Raw genomic sequence first — 21,095 nt, forward strand, 5'->3', positions numbered from 1 at the left:
GAGCAGCAAGGGCCTTGAAGATCATGATGAGGAGTGTGGATTTTATCCTGATGTCAGTGGGGGACCCATGGAAAGGGTTGAGGCAGGGCCGAGGCAGTGAGCAGTTTGTTCACTACAGAGCAGGAAAGTCTGAGGAATATTGTGGGGAGATGTGGGATGTGACAGGGAGAGGACTGCCTGAGGGCTATGAAAGTGAGGCCCCACCATCAGAAGAGAAGCCCAAGGAAGGACCTTCCCTCCCAGGTCTGGCTGCCTGAGAAAAGGACTTGGTGGCCTCTGGACACTATGATGACAGGAGAGGGGAGCTATCCTTTGCTCCTGTGGCCCAGCAGTAACAGAGGTCTCAGCTCTGCCAGTGAGGGGACCTGAGCCAGTCATATTCTTTGTCTCTGGTGCTTTCATTAATAAAAGTCTGTCAGCAAGGGGGATGGCCCAGTGCTGCCAAAGTCTCAAGAGCAGTGATGATTTTCCCTTGGAAAACACATTCCACATATGGTTTCAGGAGGATACTACTCCCAGGAAACCTGTCCTTGGACCCCAGGTTGAGAACCGTGGTCCAATCCCTGTTTCCTCCTGTTGCTGACTTTCAACTTAGCTAAATAATATTTGTTGAAAAACGAAAGTTTTAGCCCTGATAACTATTATTTCACTTATAATTTTAGTAGTGATAGATCTTTGAGGTTTGTTGTTGATTGTTTGTTTTTACTGTTGTACTGCTTTAATTGTCTCTGAAGGGAGCAATTTGATTTCTCTTTTTTACTTATTGGGTAAAGGTAAACTAATAAAATATTCTTATTTTGTCTCTTTCATTTTATTAGGAATGATGAGCATTCTAGTTTTTCGAGGTTGAAGAATACTCAAGTTGAGGAATTCCAAAAACCTACAGGTTTTATAAAATCAAATTTTAGAAAATTTATTCAGAAACCTCACATGGTAAGATTGCAGTTCCAGATTTTTCATTTTTGTACACTCCATTCTCCTCACATATATCCATATGTATAGAGATCACCAGTATTTTTCTAACTGTTCATTAAGTACATGTTATGATTCTATTGTTCAATGTTAATATTCTGTTGTCTTATACTTGCGACAGAGGAAATAGTTATTTCTGATTTAGTAGGATTTTATTTCATTTATTATAGTACTAGCTTTCTTAAGATTTTTTTCTTAAGATTTTTTGAGAACAACTTTATTAAGATATAATTTACTTACCATAAAATGTTCACCCATTTTAGGTATACAATTTAATGATTTTTTATAAATCTACCAAGATATGTAACCATCAGCATAATCCAGTTTTATAACCTTTTCATGACTCCCAGTAATACTCCTCGTGCTTGTTTAGTTATTCCCTGTTCCCACCCCTAGCTAACCACTAATCTCTCTCTAAAGATCTCCCCTTTGATAAGACAGTTCAAAATATGGCAGCTGGCTTTTGAAATAAGAGCAAACAAGTGACATCTAGAAAGTTGGAAGCCAGAGTCTGTTTGTAATCTAATCTCAGAAGTGATGTTCTATCACTTCTATCACACTCTGCTTATAAGAAGCAAGTCACTAGGTCTGGCTCACACTCAAGGGACAGGGGATGACATAGCGGCCTGGATACTAGAGGGTGTGGCTCACTGGGAGCCTGGTCAGAAGTTGTCTGGTACAGTCCTCCTGCTGAGCCTCAGTGATTCACATCCCTTCACTTGCAAAATACACCCTTTCTTACCACAGTCCTCCAAAGTCTCCTCTCATTACATGTGACTCATTACATACATGACTGCTATGTAAAGGGTTTTATATGATTTTTTTTCAAGAAAAAAAAGAGAAATAAAGGTGTGAAAGAGGAAGATTTGTGAGAAGTGCAGCAAATGGAATAGCAAATGGAATGAATAGAAGGTTATAAGACTTGATTTTGGAAAAAAGAAACTTCAGAATGGGCCCCATCTTTTCTGTTCCCATTAAAGGATTCCAGTCCTTTGCAGTTACAGTCTTAATACTCTGACTTTTGATACTTTCCTAATCATGGCAGGAGCGTCACCTCCAAATCAGTTATCCGAGTCAGCAAAATCTGCCTCCTGCAGTATTGAGAATTTGTTTTCTTCTTAGGCAGTGGGAACTCTTTAGCAACGGTTTGGTTCTTTCCTGGATGCCTGAATAAATACTAGATGTATAGTCCATTTTCCAAAAGTCACACATTATGTTATACAGGAGTATTTTTGTATACTTCTCACATTCATGAATTAAACTAGCCCTTCACAAGCTAGCATGCGTTACTTGAAGGAAGATGTATATATGTTCCTACAGCTAAGCTACATGCTACATATTTTGTGTTCTTAATCCTATACATTTAAAATGTGTTATTTTTTTAAAATTTAAATTTTTTTTATTGAAGTGTAGTTGACACACTGTGTTATATTAGTTTCAGGTGCCCAACACAGTGAATTAAGAAGTCTTTGTGTTATGCTGTGTTCACCATAAGTGCAGCTGCTGTCTGTCACTGCACAACATTATTACAGTACCATTTACAGTATTCCCTATGCTGAAACTTTCCTCTCTGTGACTTATTCATTCCACGACTTACTCATTTCATAACAAGCCTATATCGCCCACACCCTTTCACCCATCTTGCCCATCTCCTCACCCCCTCTCCTTCAGCAACTATCAGATCTTTGTATCTTTTTCTGCTTTTTGTTTGTTTATTCATTTGTTTTGTTTTTCATATTCCACATAGAAGTGAAGTCATATGGTATTTGTCTTTCTCTGACTGATTTAATTTAGCGTAATACCCTCTAGATCCATTCATGTTGTCGCAAATGGCAAGAGCTCATTCTTTTTTATGGCCAAGTAATATTCCATTGTGTATATACCATATTTCTTTATCCATTCATCTATTGATAGACACTTAGGTTGCTTCCATATCTTGGCTATTGTAAATAATGCTGTAATAAACTGGGGTGCATATATCTTTTTGAATTAGTATTTTCATTTTCTTTGCGTAAATACCCAGTATTGGAATTGCTAGATTGTATGGTATTTCTATTTTTAATTTTTTGAGGACCCTCCATACTGTTTTCCACAGTGGCTGCACCAGTTTGCATTCCCACTAATAGTGCCTGAGGGTTCCTTTTTCTCCACACCCTTGCCAACACTTATTTCTAGTGTTTTTGATTCTAGCCATTCTGACAGGTGTGAGGTGGTATCTCATTGTGGTGTTAATTTGCATTTCCCTGATAATTAATGATGTTGAGCATCTTTTCATGTGTCTTTTGGCCATCTATATGTCTTCTTTGGAAAAATGTCCATTCATGTCCTCTGCCCCAAACTTGTATTTTTTAAATGGCAAGATGAACTTTTAAAAATAAACTTTAAATATATTAATCCATACTAATACTTTTTTCATGAAGAATTATACTATACAGAGAAAAGACACCATTACTCAGAAACCCTTTGGAGTTGAGGGAAGACGTCAAAACACAACAGGCTTTAGAAGACCTATTAAGGTATTGAATGTTATTTTCCATCTAATTCTAGCTTTGGGTTTATGCTTTGAACATAATGTTCTAAGTGTTAGTAAATTAAAAGCTGCTTTTGTGATATTTCAAATAGTAGCTATAAAATAATATTTCTGAACGTAAATTGATAGTTAACTGTAATCAGTTTAATGATAACCCTTTTCCTTAGGACTTGAATTTCAGATATTTTTTTAACCATTGGAACCCTTTTTCAAAGATTACATGGAAAACACAAATATATAAAACAGAAGCAGATGGGGTGGCTCTTGATGAGGAGGCAGATAAGGTCCTAGACCTCCTCTTCAGACCTGCCCCTTTACCTCTAAGATGTAAATGCATAGCTTTGTAGCTTCCAGGGTTCACAGACTGAAAAATCCTGTCCATAGCCGTACAACCCTCAGAGGCCTTCTGCATCATCTGAGAAAGATTCTGGTCCAGTAAGCTTTGTTAAAGCCTGTTTCATTGCATTCTAATTGTACAGCTATGTCTGATATACATGATTAATTGTTCAGAACACCTCATTCCACAGACATATGGAATAAGAATTATAGCATAAAGTACTATATTTCTCTCTCCTTTTTCTCAGAAGTTGACATACTTTTTGGGGTGCCTGGGTGGCTCAGTGAGTTAAGCGTCTGACTTCGGCTCAGGTCATGATCTTGGGGTCCTGGGATTGAGTCCTGTATTGAGCTCTGTGCTCAGCAGGGAGTTTGCTTCTCCCTCTTCCTCTGACCCTACACCCCACTTGTGCTCTCTCTCTCTCAAATAAATAAATAAATCTTTAAAAAAAAAGTTGAATACTTTTAAAATCCATTTTGCCTGAATTTCCTGCTTATGATAGGTACTTTATTAATATATTTTTTTGAAGATTTTATTTATTTGGGCAAGAGAGAGAGCATGAGCTGGGGGGCGGGGTAGGGGCAGAGGAAGAGGAAGAAGCAGACTCCCCATTGAGCAGGGAGCCCAATGCAGGGCTCGATCCAGGACCCTGGGATCACAACCTGAGCTGAAGGCAGACACTTAACTGACTGAGCCAGCCAGGTGCCCCACTTTATTAATATTTTTAACTCTACAGTATCTCTTTCCCCACCCTGCCAAAAGAAAGGAAAATAATCTAGGCTTTTTTGTGAAAGTAGCAGGCAGGCTGGATAGAGTAGTTAGCTCATTAGGAGGAAATTAATATGAGATAAAGGTAGTATAAACTGTCCCCAAACCATAGACTAAGAGGTAGTTGAGTGGTCTTCTATTAATACCTGCCTTGTTGAGAGGCATAATTTCCAGATGTTGAAAGGTTTTTTTCATTTGTAATAACACAATTTGAAGGTGTTGTGCAGATAACACTTCTAGCCAGTGTTTCATGTACCTAAAAACAGGTGTGACATTAGGTTTTCAAAAATAGCAATGGCCATAGAATATAAGCTTGTTTTATACTGTCTTTTAATCTCTTGAGTAATGAGCCACAAAATCAACTGAAAATGTGATGTCTGTGTAACTTAGAGACAATGTAGCTGGGCTTTCTGATATGAGTGCTTCCTACATGTTGTTCTTGTCGTTGGTCAGTTTTAGTTGTTTGTAGTATTTTTCTAAGGTCTTTACAAGGCCTATTTCCTGTTACCCTTTCTTCTTAAGGGAAAGTTCTTTAATATTAATTATTTTTAAATGTTTTTAAAAATATATGCAATAATCTCTCCTTTTGACCAATCTTTAAAGCTGTGTAATGTTATATGATTGTTTAGAAATTCACAATTCCTTATAGTAAAATAAGGAGAAGAAATAATCCTTTCTAGATTTTCTATTTCTATTTCATTAAAATTTGCTTTTTAATGGACTAATTCAAAGCAAGATAGCAGTCACTTTATTATATATGTAAAAATGAACAGTGTGAATTTCAAGATTAGCTCTGATACGTCGTTTGCGTAGTTTTAATGAAACTATAGTGTCTCATTCTAATTCTGTCTTACCTAAATTTTTTGTAGCCTTAAGAAAATAATTGGAAAATAGGCCTAGCATAAATGCTTTTTTAAATAAAGTCGTGTGCTTCATTATGTATGACATACCCATTTGTTAAGTAATTCTGGAAAGAGGAATATGCTTGGTTTTTTATAATTACTCCATTATAATATACCATTTGTACATTTCCCACATGGGAATCAAACAAATATTCATTGTTCTCTTATGTCTGTTGTAATACTAGGCGGTGTGTGGGCAAGAAATGGTCTTTTTCAGTGTAAATTCTTACCTTGAAAATATTTGCTATGATGGTATTTTTATGGTAAAGAAAGATTGGCTTGAAGATACTGACAGAAGTGCAGTTGAGAGAGTTTTTTATTCTTAAATAAATGTTAATACTTTATGTCCTCCCCCAATTTGGTATTTGATATATTTCGTTATGAGTAAGAAGGATAATTGTAGCTCATTAGATAAACTTTTAAAAGTTGCATTTGTTTTTACATGATAAATTTAAAGAATTTCAAGTTTTTTTAACTTAGTTTTTAAAATTGCTTTTATGTAGGGGCGCCTGGGTGGCTCAGTTGTTTGAGCATCTGACTTCGGCGCAGGTCATGATCTCAGGGTCCTGGGCTCGAGCCCCCTGTCGTGGAACTCTGTGCTCAGCGAGGAGTATGCTGCCTCTCTCCTTCTCCCTCTGCCCCCCCTCTGCTCATGCTCTCTCTCTCTCAAATAAATAAATAAAATCTTTTAAACAATTGCTTTTATGTAAATTTAGAAAATCATTATATAAAATAAACTATGAGCCTAGTTTGAAGAAAACATACTTTATAACCATCATTACCTCTTCCCTTTCAGTATATGTAGTGCCTAGAATCAAGGGTGGCTCCAAGTACCAGACATTTTTCCATTTCTTATACTAATAGATTTGGAAGCTGTAGTTTTTACATTTAATTGTTTTTTTCTTTACAGACCAACTTTAGAGGTGGCAGATTCCAGCCCCATTATAAATCAGGCCTAGTACAGAAGAGCTTATACATTCAGGCTAAATATCAGCGTTTACGATTTGCTGGCCCAAGGGGATTTATCACTAATAAATTCAGAGAAAAATTACTGAGGAAAAAAAAGGTTAGTTGCATTATGGTCATTTAAAAATGTAGAGTGACTTTTGAACTCCTAAATTATTTCTGTTTAATAGATCAAGTGTTTTTTTTAATTTAATTTTGACAAGTTACAACCTAGATCTCACAGATGTTCTTATTGCATGATAGTTGAAGAAGTTCAAGGAGTGATGGTAATAGAGTTGTGAGACTGTTTAATGTTGAAATGCTTTTTGCTGTTTTGCCTCAAATACTATGAATATGTCAGCTGTTTGAACTTTTTACTTTGGAATGTCTGTTGTATGATTAATCTTTGAAATGGAAATTCAGGTAAAGACTTTTAACTGGTATATTTTAGCCTTATACAATGTGAATTACCTAAGTACCAAAAAATATTGAACTGACTGTATAAAAAGGGCACATAAATTGCAAAATACATTAATTTTTCTTTCCCCCCATTCATGTGTTTTTTATTGTGATAAAATACATATAACATAAAATTTGCCATTTTAACCATTTTTAAGTATACAATTCAGTGGTAGTAATTACATTCATAACGCTTTGCAGCAATCGCCACATGTGCTAATTCTTAATGTTAATAAAAAGTTTCTTGATAATTTGAATTTTGTTCTCTTTTAGTTGTGGATTGATTTTATTTAAATGTCATGTTGGTATTTGAAAATGCAGCATAAATATGATATAAAATTACATTCTATATATTTTAAATGAGAACAATAGCATTACTTCAGTTAAGTGAGGCATGTTTGCCAATTTTCTGACTCATTTTTGTTAATTTGGGGCTACATTTTCTCTGAGAAATATATGTGTATCCAGTGTTGCTATCAAATAGTCCAACTGTGGTTTTATAAATTTTCTAACCATAAATGTTTCCTTTACACTGAGCTTGCTTAGTGATTTTAGTAAAACTTATTTTTCGAAAGATGGACTAGTAGAATGGAATTGACAACTGTTTTATTTTTTAAGTTTTAGAGTTAACTGTATCTTCTATAATTTCTCTCACCGCGCTCCCCCATCCCCCAATTTTAACTGAATACTTTAGGCGAAGTTTCTAATTTCACCTTGTATGTTATTCTTGATGTTATTGATGTTATGAAAGCCATCTCTTCTTTAAAAATGTGAATGTAATTGGGCACATTTTCCCCTCTTGTACACCTCCCTACTGTTGAATTAAGTTGCTGCTTTTCTTCCTGTCTTGGGTAGCAAGTTTCTCTGCAGCAGATCTTCTAGGTCTTTGTCCCCAATCACAGTTGGCAGCCTGGCTGTTCACAGGGAAGCAAGTCATTGATGTCCACTCAAGGAGAAAGGCTGAGGCAAGCCTTATTTTCAGTTGCAAGGTTGAGTTTCAGGTACTTGGGTTTCTCTTCTGTTTGCTCTGTGTTATCTTCCTTTTTTTTTTAAGATTTTATTTATTTATTTGACAGAGACACAGCCAGCGAGAGAGGGAACACAAGCAGGGAGAGTGGGAGAGGGAGAAGCAGGCTCCCAGCGGAGGAGCCTGATGTGGGGCTCGATCCCAGAACGCCGGGATCACGCCCTCAGCTTAACGACTGAGCCACCCAGGCGCCCCTGTGTTATCTTCCTTTGACTCCACTTTTACCTCCGGTTTTTGGATGACTGGGGGTTCCTGAGTGCTCGACTGTCTGCCTCAGCCTGCAGTTTCTATGTGCTCATTGAACTTGTGCCATTTAGTCATTCTTTTCTTAGCCTCACTGTGCCCATTTCTTTTTTTTCTTTTTTTTAATAATAATAATAATAATAATAATAATAATAAAATGGCCACATGTCAAAAAGACAGGAGCCAGTTTATTTTTTTTATTTATTTTTTTTAATTAATGATTTTTTATTATATTATGTTAGTCACCATACAGTACATCCCCGGTTTCCAATGTAAAGCTCGATGATTCATTAGTTGCGTATAACACCCAGTGCACCATGCAATACGTGCCCTCCTTACTACCCATCACCGGTCTATCCCATTCCCCCACCCCCCTCCCCTCTGAGGCCCTCAGTTTGTTTCTCATAGTCCATAGTCTCTCATGTTTCATTCGCCCTTCTGATTACCCCCCCTTTCTTTATCCCTTTCTTCCCCTACCGATCTTCCTAGTTCTTACATTCCATAGATGAGAGAAATCATATGATAGTTGTCTTTCTCTGCTTGACTTATTTCACTTAGCATTATCTCCTCCAGTGCCGTCCATGTTGCAGCAAATGTTGAGAATTCGTTCTTTCTGATAGCTGAGGATTATTCCATTGTATATATGGACCACAACTTCTTTTTTTTTTTTTAAAGATTTTATTTATTTATTCGACAGAGATAGAGACAGCCAGCCAGAGAGGGAACACAAGCAGGGGGAGTGGGAGAGGAAGAAGCAGGCTCGTAGCGGAAGAGCCTGATGTGGGGCTCGATCCCATAACGCCGGGATCACGCCCTGAGCCGAAGGCAGAGGCTTAACCGCTGTGCCACCCAGGCGCCCCTGGACCACAACTTCTTAATCCAGTCATCTGTTGAAGGGCATCTCGGCTCCTTCCACAATTTAGCTATTGTGGACAATGCTGCTATGAACATTGGGGTGCATATGGCCCTTCTCTTCACTACGTCTGTATCTTTGGGGTAAATACCCAGTAGTGCAATGGCTGGATCATAGGGTAGCTCAATTTTTAACTTTTTAAGGGACCTCCACACCGTTTTCCAGAGTGGCTATGCCAACTTGCATTCCCACCAACAATGTAGGAGGGATCCCCTTTCTCCACATCCTCTCCAGCAATTGTTGTTTCTTGCCTTGTCAATTTTTGCCATTCTAACTGGCGTAAGGTGGTATCTCAGTGTGGTTTTGATTTGAATTTCCCTGATGGCTAATGATTTTGAACACTTTGTCATGTGTCTGTTAGCCATTTGTATGTCTTCATTGGAAAAGTGTCTGTTCAAATCTTCTGCCCATTTTTTGGTTTGTTTATTTGTTTCTCGTGTATTGAGTTTGAGAAGTTCTTTGTAGATCTTGGATACCAGTCCTTTATCTGTAGTGTCATTTGCAAATATATTCTCCCATTCCGTGGGCTGCCTCTTAGTTTTTTTGACTGTTTCCTTGGCTGTGCAGAAGATTTTTATCTTGATGAATTCCCATAAGTTCATTTTATCTTTTGTTTCTCTTGCCTTTGGGGATGTGTCATGAAAAAGGTTGCTTTGGCCGATGTCATAGAGGTTGCTGCCTACGTTCTCCTCTAGAATTTTGATGGATTCCTGTCTCACATCGAGGTCTTTCATCCATTTGGAGTTTATTTTTGTGTATGGTGTGAGATAGTGGTCAAGTTTCATTCTTTTGCATGTAGCTGTCCAATTTTCCCAGCACCATTTATTGAAGAGACTGTCCTTTTCCCACCGGATGTTTTTTCCTGCTTTATCAAATATTAGTTGCCCAAAGAGCCGAGGGTCCATTTCTGGGTTCTCTATTCTGTTCCATTGGTCTATGTGTCTGTTTTTGTGCCAGTACCATGCTGTCTTTGTGATCACAGCTTTGTAGTACAGCTCGAAATCCGGCATTGTGATGCCTCCAGCTTTGTTTTTCCTTTTCAACAGTTCCTTGGAGATTCGGGGCCTTTTCTGTTTCCATACAAATTTAAGGACTGTTTGTTCCAGTTCTTTGAAAAATATCCTTGGTATTTTGATCGGGATAGCATTGAAAGTGTAGATTGCTCTGGGTAGCATGGACATTTTAACTATGTTAATTCTTCCGATCCATGAGCATGGAATATGTTTCCATCTTTTTATGTCTTCCTCAGTGTCTTTCAAGAGTGATTTATAGTTTCTAGAATATAGGTCCTTTACGTCTCTGGTTAAGTTAATTCCAAGGTAACGTATGGATTTTGGTGCTATTGTAAATGGGATGGATTCCCTAATTTCTCTTTCTTCGGTCTCGTTATTCGTGTATAGAAATGCAACTGATTTCTGAGTATTGATTTTGTATCCCGCCACATTACTGAATTGCTCTATAACTTCTAATAGTTTGGGCGTGGATTCTTTTGGGTTTTCCATATAGAGTATCATGTCATCTGCGAAGAGAGACATTTTGACTTCTTCTCTGCCGATTTGGATACCTTTGATCCCTTTTTGTCGTCTGATTGCTGTTGCAAGGACTTCTAGTACTATGTTGAATAATAGTGGCGAGAGTGGGCATCCTTGTCGTGTTCCTGATCTTAAGGGAAAGGCTTCCAGCTTTTCCCCATTGAGAATGATATTTGCAGTAGGCTTTTCATAGATGGCTTTTATGAGATTGAGAAATGTACCCTCTATTCCTACACTCTGAAGGGTTTTAATCAGGAAAGGATGCTGTATTTTGTCAAATGCTTTTTTTTTTTTTTTTTTTTTTGCCAGGGTGTTCTGTCTATTTCTGAGAGTGGAGTGTTGAGGTCCCCTACTATTAATGTATTTTTATTTATATGTCTCTTTATTCTGGTTAAGAGTTGGCTTGTGTATCTTGCTGCTCCCCTGTTGGGGGCATATATATTTATAATTGTCATATCCACTTGTTGAATACTTCCCTTAAGAATAATATAGTGCCCTTCTGCGTCTCTAACTATAGTCTGTAGTTTAAAATCCAATTTATCTGATATGAGAATTGCTACCCCAGCTTTCTTTTGAGGTCCATTTGCGTGAAAGATGGTACTCCATCCCCTTACTCTCAGTCTGAATGCATCTTTGGGTTCGAAATGAGTCTCTTGTAGACAGCAAATGGATGGGTCATTTCTTTTTATCCAATCTGCAACCCTGTGGCATTATGGGAGCGTTTAATCCATTTACATTGACACTAAGAACTGAGAGATAGAATTTTAATGATGCCATGTTGCCAGTAAAGTCTTTGTTTGTATCGGTTGTGACTTTCTGTTCTGTATCACTCTTGGGGCCTTTTTACCTTTATAGAACCCCCCTTAATATCTCCTGTAGGGCTGGTTTCGTGGTTACAAAATTGGTTAATGACTGGCGATTCTGGAATGTCTTTATTTCTCCATCAATTCTGAATGACAGCCTTGCTGGATAAAGGATCCTTGGCTGCATGTTTTTCTCTGAAAGAGCTTTAAAAATGCCCCCCCAGGGGCGCCTGGGTGGCACAGCGGTTAACCATCTGCCTTCGGCTCAGGGTGTGATCCCGGCGTTGTGGGATCGAGCCCCACATCAGGCTCCTCTGCTATGAGCCTGCTTCTTCCTCTCCCACTCCCCCTGCTTGTGTTCCCTCTCTCGCTGGCTGTCTCTATCTCTGTCAAATAAATAAATAAAATCTTTTAAAAAAAATTAAAAAAATAAATAAAAATGCCCCCCCCAACCCTTTCTCTCATTCCAGGTCTGTGTAGACAGGTCTGACGTAATTCTGATGCATTTGCCTTGGTACGTGAGAAATGTCTTTGCCCAGCCGCTTTCAATACTGTATCCTTGGATCTAATATTTGCGAAATGCACTATGATGTGACGTGGCGTAGGTTTGTCGTGGTTGAACTTGGGAGGGGTCCTCTCTGCCTCTTGGACACGAATGTTTGTTTCCCTCGCTAGATTAGGGAAGTTTTCGGCTACAATTTGTTCAAATATCTCTTCTAGACCTCCGTTTTTCTCCACCCCCTCGGGGATGCCGATGATTCTGACATTGGATCGTTTCATTGAGTCAGTGATCTCCCGTAACCTACATTCGTGGGCGTGGATTTTTTTAAGACCAGCTTCTATTTTCGTTTTTCTGTCCTTAGGGATTCTCTATTCTCAGTAACCTTTTCGTTAATAGTTTTTTCAATTCTACTCATCATTTTGACCATCGTTACTCTGAATTCCATTTCTGATACTTTGGTTACATCCATATCCATTATTTCTGTGGCAGAGGCCACAGACTCATTGTCTTTTCTTTGCTGGGGGGGGGTTCTCCTTCTTGTCATTCTGATGAGGAGAGGTTGCGGGGTTGTCCAGAGCCCAAATTATTGACTGGGTCCCAGGCCGTGCCCCTTGTTTTATAGGGATCTTAGAGATGTGGGCTTCTTCTTTAAAGATTTTATTTATTTATCTGAGAGAGGGAGACAGACAGTCAGCAAGAACGGGAACAGAAGCAGGGGAGTGAGAGAGGAAGAAGCAGGCTCCCAGCGGAGGAGCCTGATGAGGGACTCCTTTCCGGAACGCCGGGATCACGCCCTAAGCCGAAGGCAGGCGCTCAATGACTGCGCCACCCCGGCGCCTCGGGTTGTGGGCTTCTTGATTTTTCAGCCTGCCTCCTGTGTTCTGGGGGAGGGGCCTGCCGCGCCGATACTCAGGCAACCCTGTTTGGGTAGAGTCTCGGCGTCCCCTGCGAGGGGGGATGGGGATGGGCACTCCCTGAGCCGGTGTTTCCAGGCTTTTGTTCTCTGGCGGCTTTCCCTGGCGGTTTGCTGTGCCTCTTCTGAGAGTCAGAGCAGCAGCGGCCGAATTTCAGCCTCTGTCACAGAACAGAGGGATTGCGGCCCGTTCTCTACTAATGTTCTGGCCACTTTAACTCTGTTTCTGTTGGTGCTGCTCAACCCTGCAGCGTCCCGGGATGTGCGCCCCACACCCGGCGTCCCAGCCCTCACTTCCAGGGCCGGCGCGTCTCTGTCCTTTGTGTTTCTAACGCCGCCAGCCGCCCCGCGCGCGCGCTCCCGGAGCTCCCGGTCTCAGTCTGGATCCAGTGAGCGCACCGGGATTCCGGGGTTCCGCGAGATGCCTGGTGGTGCGCGCACCCGGCTCCCGGTCTCAGTCTGCTGTTTTGCGGGTGCCGACTGCGAGCCCGCCTGCTCCCCCGTGCAGGTGGCTACCGCTTCCCAGTGCCCGAACACGGCGGCTCCCTTCCCCTTCCGTTTATCTTCCGATATCTGTGCGCGGTTTCACGGCTCCCCGCTTCGTACCTCAATACTCAGCGCTGGAGATGTTCATTTGTAGAGATCCAGATGCATCTTCCTGCGACTCAGGCTGACTCCGTGGTTGTTTAGGCTGGTCTGGTACCTATCCAGCTCGACTCGGGGGACCGGCTGAAAAAGGGGTCCCCTACTCCTCCGCCATCTTAACTCCTCAGGAGCCAGTTTAAAGGAACTCCCACTATCTTGATGAGGACATGGAATACTCGCAAGGTTCAGTGGGGTGGGGTCCGGAGCTGACGACCAAGAAAGAATTCTTGAGGAGTCTTTGGTGCAAAATTGGTGGTTTATTAAAGCACGGGGACAGGACCCGTGGGCAGAAAGAGCTGCTGCTCACTGTGCCCATTTCTTACTGACTACCCAGTCCTTCCAGACCACGTTGACCACCAGCTTCACTTAACGGCAAATAGAAACCAGACATCAAGCCTTCATCTTAGGACATAAGAAGTGTGTCCCAGAAGGGCACCTGGGTGGCTCAGTCGGTTAAGTGTCCAATTTTGATTTTGGCTCAGGTCATGATCTCAGCGTCCTGAGATCGAGCCCTCCATTGGGCTCTGTGCTCAGTGCGGAGTCTGCTTGGGTTTCTCTCTCTCTCCTTCTCCCTCTGTCCCTCCGCTTGCTCGCGTGCTCGCTCTCTTTCTCTCTCTCTAATAAATAAAATCTTTAAAAAAAAATAAAAGAAATATGCCCTAGAGGGAGCCACAAGCTGCTATGAGTCTCCAGTTGTTAGGGCTTTGGCTTTTGTATCATCCAAAATGTAGCAGTTACAGTTAAGGTCCAGTGCAGCTCATAGCCTGCCCTCCTTTTGCCTTTTGCTACTGTCTGAGTGCTTTAGAAGTAGTCCCAACACACTGCACTTTTTAATAGTCGGTGTCTACTACTCTTTTTCTTAGTCCTACCGTTCTGGATGCTACTTCTATGTCTTTGTATTGTAGCTACATTGACATGGGCTTTTCCATTCTGGCTACTGTCAGTGCCTATAAGTAAGGCATAAATAGGCTTTTTATAGGTTTGTGTTTGAACAAGACCCAGCTCTACACATATGGCATGAAATTAGGTACATACCCTACTTTTAGCACCCTACTTAACTGTTGAGTTCCACACACTCCAACCTTTACGGAAAGGAATGAGGCATTGCAGTTCTCTGTTTTCTGCCAAGGTCTGAAGTAAGGTACTTAAGGCTTTCCTGGCCTGTGGGCTGTCCCAGTAGTATTGTGCTACTCTGAAACCCCATTCCATGTGTATAAACTGGTGAATTAGACCTAATCATTTCACCTCATCCTTTATGCCCTAAAGAAAAGAGATGAAGTCTTGTAGTCTTCAGTTTTTCCAGTCTTGCGTACGTCCCCGTTCCCTTAGATTAGGGACACTTGTGCTCAAATAGAGTTACAGAGTATGAGGTACCATTTATATCACTTTTCATCTCAAGCTTCCGTATTGGAGGGAACTTTGAAGGTCCTGTCCCGGAGAGAAGCTATAGTCTGACCTGTATCTGTGCACTGGTCTGGCTTTTTGCCCTAATAGTGAGTTCATTCTTTTTATTGTTATTAGATCACCACCTAGATTAAGTAAGGATTCATGACCAATTAATTTATCTAGGTGCCCTGGAGCTGCTTGAGCCTGAAAGTAGATGTGAACCTACACGTGCCTCATTGTCCACCAGGAAGGTTTAGACTGATCTTGTCTGGACTGCTCACTCCCTGACCGTGTTGAAATGCCGGGGCTGATCATTCATGGTTTGAAAGTCTGGTGACGCTCATCTGTATTATGATCAGGTTACTGTGCCATCAGACATGTGCTTCCTCTCTCCAACACCAAACAGCCTCAGGGAGGGGTGGGGGAGATCCTAGATGTGCTCCTAATATGTCTTCTTGTCCTACTTAACAAGAGCAATTGTGGCTCCCCAGCTGCTTACAAAGGGGCAGGATTCCCAAGCAGTATTAAGAAGTACAGAACTGAAATTCTTCTCCTAATTGATTGGCACTTGTCATTATTAATTGCATTCTGGCACCCAGATTCCCTTTTACTGTGTCACCTTTCTCTTGAATTCTGTGCTTGGGCTAGAAGATGAGGGGATGGGAAGAATGTCTGTTACCACCTGGAATAAGGCTGGTCTTTTATTCACATTCACAAGTGACCCCCTTAAATATCCTCTGCTCATCACAAAGTTTTCAGAAACTCTTTCGAGGGTCTGAATATGTACCAGAGTAGGACAAAGAACGCAGTAAAAATTCGTGAAGCCACCTCTCAGAACATTGCCTCTGAAAAAATACTAGCAGTTGTGTGTTCAGTCAGGGAGACCTGGAGTTCCTTAGCATCATAGATTCTCTAGCGGTCCTCAGGGTGCCTGTCAGCAAGGTCCCTACCAGAGCTCTGCCCATGGATACAAAGGGGAGAAAGGAGAGAGCATAAAGACACTGCAAGAAGGAAGTTAAAGACTGGAATCTGTGGCACTTGGGCTTGAAAAAACCCTTGAAAGTCGTGGAGTACGTAGAATGGGAACCAAGATCAGGTGACTGACAAGAATCTGTGACACACCTGCTCTGTCCCTGGAGCTGAAGTGTGCCAGGGTGGCATCATCACCTTCAGACGTTTCTGACCTCTGGAGCCTCCAGTTTTACTCTCTACCTCTCTGACTTCTTTGTCTTATTGGGTGGTTTCTCTTCTTCAGTGCATCCTTTAAAAAATACAAGCATTCTCTAGCATTATATTCTTTCTTCTCTTTATTTATTCCTTCTACTTGCTTTGATTGCCTTCACCTCTTCCCGAGGTCCTAGCCATTTCCTGTGGTGATGTCTTCAGCCCTGACCATTCTCCAGAGCTCCGGGTTTCTAGCTGCCTCCAAGATACCCTCACATGGCTGTCCTGAAGGCACCTCAAATTCAGCTTGCTCAAAATCAGACTTTCACCGATACAAACTATAGCATGGGTGACCCTTAAAAACATGATGCTAAGTGACAGAAGTCAGTCACAAAGACCCCATATTGTATGATTCCATCTATATGAGATACTCAGAATAAATGAAGCCATAGAGACAGGAAGTAGATTAACGGCAGCCAGAGACTGGGGAGTTAGGGGAAAATAGGGGCGTGTGTGTGCCTGCTAACAGGTATAGGGATCCTTTGTGGCTGAGAAAATACTCTAAAACCAATTGTAGTGACTGATGGTTGCACACCTCTGTGAATATACTAAAAAACTATTGAATTGTATGCTTTAAATGGCTGAGCTGTATGGTGTGTGAATTAGATCTCAGTAACACTGTTAAAAATAAAATCAAACTCGCTCTCCTCCCCAGACCGCTGATTTCTCCTTGCAGCCAGCCAGCCAATCTAGAAACTTCTCCTACTAATCCTCCTAGTTCTCCGTCCAACTTCAGCCAGTGCAAGTCCTCTATCACTCATTACTTCACTCATCTCATTCATTTTAATGGCTGCATATTATTCCATTCTGTGCTCACATACCCTGAAATTTTGAAAAATTATTTACCTCCTTGCACACTTTTAGGTCAGTATCTAGTAGTTTTTTTGTCGTAAGTTTAAATTGTTTTAAGGGATATATATAATTTCTGGCATATAAATAATGAGAGTGTTAACTAAAACTTACATCATTCTTTGGAAGCTCTTCAGTGGAACCTCACACCACAGAAATTTGATGATTTAACATCATTCATTTTCTAAAATATGCAGACAACCTCTTTTAACGTAAGAAGTTTTGTATCGTTCCCTTTTTTGCCTTGAATTTGGATTTCTTTCTGTTTCCCCCATAGACTTTTATCTTGGGAAGTCTTTCATTGATCACCAAATCAAAGTTGACATATAATGTTAATAGATTTCTGTGACTTTTAGGTGTTAAATATTTCCTCTGCATTCAGTTAACATTATAGTTGATCAAAGTGGCATAAATATATTACAGGTTTTGATAAGTATTGATTAGACAAAAGTTATATTGGAATTGCATTTCTCTTTTAAATTAGTTCATGTATTCACATATAAATGTTATTTATTGCTAGTAGAATAGTGTTCTAAGTATCCATTCTATTTTTTCTTTTTATAGATGTAAGTCCTGAGAAACCTTGTCTATATGATTATATAGATGAGAATGAAAGGACTTTTATTGTAGCAATGCCACTTGGTTCTTTGGACTCACTCTGAATTATAGGCCAAAAAAACCCTTAGTGATCTGTCATCAAAAACTATTTTGAATGTTCTTTTACTGACAGCTTGATTTTGTCGTCCTTCAATTTTATTAAACAAAAGCAAAGAATCAGAAGCCATGTGGCTTGCAGAAGTTTGCTACTTATTACTAGCTGCTAGAGCAGGTTCATTTTCTTGACACCATTGCCAATATTTCCAATTGCCCTGTTTTGGGGAATCCCCGGGTAATGCAAAGTAGTGAAATTCAGGATGAGAAGGTGTATCTTTCTCATATAAAATGGGAGGTGAGGGACCAGCCCTAACCAGTTGTGCAGACAGGTTAATTTTGGAAAGTGAACGCTGGGAATTTGAAGATCTAGATATTACTTCTTTCCAAACGATCTGTCCCCACATGCTCCTTGGAAAGTCTTCATATGTCCCTAATGGTAGGCATACCCGTTTGATAATTGCTGACTTACTTAACCAAGCCTCTGCTGATGACTTCGGGATAGCTTACAGGTTTTCTTCATTTTTGGTAACACCACTGGGCACACTGACATTTTGGTACCTTGCCATAGTCTGCCTTTTACTCATTTATACTCTGATCAGAAGTACATGAAAGAGCCTGTTTACTGCACCATAGCCAGTACTCCATGTTATCAGTCTTTATTATCCATTGTCAACCTAATAGCAGAAAATAGTTTTCATTTACCTTTCTTTGGTTATTAATGATGTGAGCATATTTTTATGTGTCTATTGGCCAATTGCATGCCTTCTCTTAATTTTCTTATTTCTGTGCTTTGCCAGTATTTCTGTTGAGGGATAGTACTTTTTCTTATTTATTTGTAAGAGCTCTTGATTTACTGAGAGTATTAACCTATCATACATTTTGCTGGTATTTATTTTATGTTTGCCAGTTGTTTGTGGTGGCTTTTACATTATAAAACTTGTGAATGTTCATGAGTCTATTTGAGTTGGTCCTGTATGGCTTCTAAATTTCATATCATACTTATCCTTATAAAAATTCCTTACAATGTTTTCTTTAAGTGGTTCTATGGTTAATTTTTTAAACGTATACATATTTATTCCTTTTAGAATTCATTTTTATGATACAATGTGAGGTTAGAATCTAATTTTTTCCCCAATGGATCATCAGTTTTTTAACAGTATTTACTGAATAATTTGTCCTTTCCCCACTGATTGAAAATGCCACCTTTAGCGTAGGCTACATTTTTATGTATTCCTGATCTGTCTTTGGAATCTTTGGAGCCTCTCACTTGTTTCCTTGCCTGCTGTGATTTGCTTATTCTGTCCATTCACTACTAGCACAGTTATTGTCCCAAAACACAGATTGACTCATGTCACTCTTATGCAAACCCCTTCCAAGGATTCTGTTGCCTACAAGTGAAGAGACTGGACTTTTTCACCAGCTCCAGTCCTAATAAGCTGCCTTTGTAAGCACAGTTCTTCATGGACCCTCTGCTTTTTGGAGCATAACAGAAATTTTCATGTACCTGTATCTTTGCTCCTGCTGTTCTCTTGCCTAGAAATAGCCTCTTGATCCTCATCATTTTCTTATTAAACCCTGCTTTCCTTTTAAGACCCACTATAAAGCCTTACCAAAGCCCCTTCTTTAGCTCTTGTTTCATTTGGTTTCTAACTGTTGCTGTTTACCTTCCTGTTTCTCCAAATAGATCATCAGCTCCTTGAGGTTAGAGGGTATCTCATTAGTCTTCATATCTTCCCCTTTTTGCCTTTCATATAGTCCGTCTTCAGAAAATGCCTGTTGAATAGAATCAAGCCTAATCATATATACATACATCCGCTCTCACACATTCATTTATAGCTCTAAAATGTTAGTGAATAGTAGCCATTGTGTTGGGGTCCCCAAGACCAGCCCCAGTTCTGGTGATTTGCTAGGAGCACTCGGGACACTGAGCATATGGTGGCACTCACAGCTGTGACGTGTTAGAGTGGAAGCTGCACAGCACACCTGCAGAGGGAATTGGCACATGGGCAAAGTCCAGAGGACACCAGGTGCAAGTTTCCAAGAGTCCTCTCCCAGTGGAGTCACACAGGATGTGTTTAATTCCCCCAGCAACGAGCTGTGATAACACATGTGAAATGTTGCCAACCAGGAAAGCTCGTTAGAGACTCGGTGGCCAGGGTTTTATTGAGGGCTGGTCACGTAGGCACCCCCTGCCAGTTACATACCCGAATTCCAGACCCTGAAGGAAAGCAGGTGTTCAGCATAGACCACAGTGTTTGCACAGTTTAGATACTCATCAATGGTGGGGATCCTCCCAAAATCTAAGTCCCTGGCTGTTAACCAGGGGCCAACCTTGGAAGCAAGGCTTTCAAAGGATAGCAGTCAGGTGTGCTATATTAACTCACCTGTACAACCATAGTTTTGAAGAGCTTAATTTCACAGATGGCAAATGTCTAAAGAGACGGAAAAATCACTATGTTAGGAATGGCCAGGGAAAGTATGCTAAGTACTTTGATTTTTACTCTCCTCTTACAGAGGAGGTAAACTGAGTCATAGAGAAGAGCAGGGCATAGAAAGGACTACAGCTGAAGATCTGTATTTGGTGGTAGAACGTAGAGAGTTGGGTAAAGATAGGAGTGTGCAGTTTATAGAAGGCCTCAAAAGCCAGGTAGAATATCGAGGACGTGATATAGTAGTAGAACATCTTTCTAGACTGAGGAGAAAGTGCTGTTGAGAATGATTGTGTGGTGCGCAGTGGGTACGCAGATTCTGGGGAAGAGATGAGATGCAGGAAGACCCACAAGGGAGCATTTGCAGTGATACTAAATGTCAGCTTAAGAAAACATAGACCATCCTGGTGCTCGTATATCTAGTTCACATTCTGTTTAAAATAGGTTTTCAAATAATTGGAAGAATGGAGGGATCAAGCTGAGAGATGGTGTGGAAGAAGCTATGTCAAGGGTGAATGTGATTCAGAATAATTGTACATTTGTGAAAACAAGGTATTTTAGTTGAAAAATTTTTATGAATTATTATAGTCAGAGTTTCCTTTTAAAGCTGTTAGTAGGCAACAGATATTTTATTTGAAGGTCAATGTATATGGTTTTTTATATTATATAACAAAGGAATGGGACACAATGAAGTCTACTTCTATTTAGAGGAATGATGTTGACTATACACACACACACACACACACATGTATTTTGAACATTTCACTAATTAACCAAAATTGAAAGAAGAATAAGAATTTTCTATCAGCACTGCTTTTGTTTGGAATTAAATGTTTCCATACTAATGTAAATGCCAAAAAATAAATCAACTTTTAAATTTCTTTCAGTTTTAATAATGTAAGATCCTAGTAAAAGGTAAGGATATATGTATTAATAAATATTTTTAATGTCCCAGAAAAACATGCCATTTACCATTTTTGCTCTTTTATTGGTTGCATGGTATTCTGTCCAGTTTGTGGTTGATAATTTAATATTTTGCATAGCATCACAGTATAGAATCCA

The 21,095-nt window shown here is 40.1% G+C and overlaps 1 protein-coding gene across 7 annotated transcripts in view; it reads left to right on the forward strand.

Moving 5' to 3' along the window:
* The window catches only part of BCLAF3 (BCLAF1 and THRAP3 family member 3), a 61,930-nt gene that overhangs the window by 39,204 nt on the left and 1,631 nt on the right, over nt 1-21,095 (forward strand). For 6 of the 7 annotated variants that reach the window (XM_045801279.2, XM_045801278.2, XM_045801275.2 and 3 more), the window contains 3 exons: nt 819-933; nt 3,393-3,488; nt 6,420-6,575. In XM_045801279.2, coding sequence (XP_045657235.1) covers nt 819-933; nt 3,393-3,488; nt 6,420-6,575 — 367 coding nt within the window. Of the gene's footprint in view, nt 1-818; nt 934-3,392; nt 3,489-6,419; nt 6,576-20,920; nt 20,949-21,095 lie in introns of all 7 variants that reach the window. The other variant, XM_087859896.1, reaches the window with a different exon arrangement.

This window comes from Ursus americanus, chromosome X, assembly GCF_024610735.1.
Source record: "Ursus americanus isolate L20-20 chromosome X, mUrsAme1.1.p, whole genome shotgun sequence".
NCBI lineage: Eukaryota > Metazoa > Chordata > Mammalia > Carnivora > Ursidae > Ursus > Ursus americanus.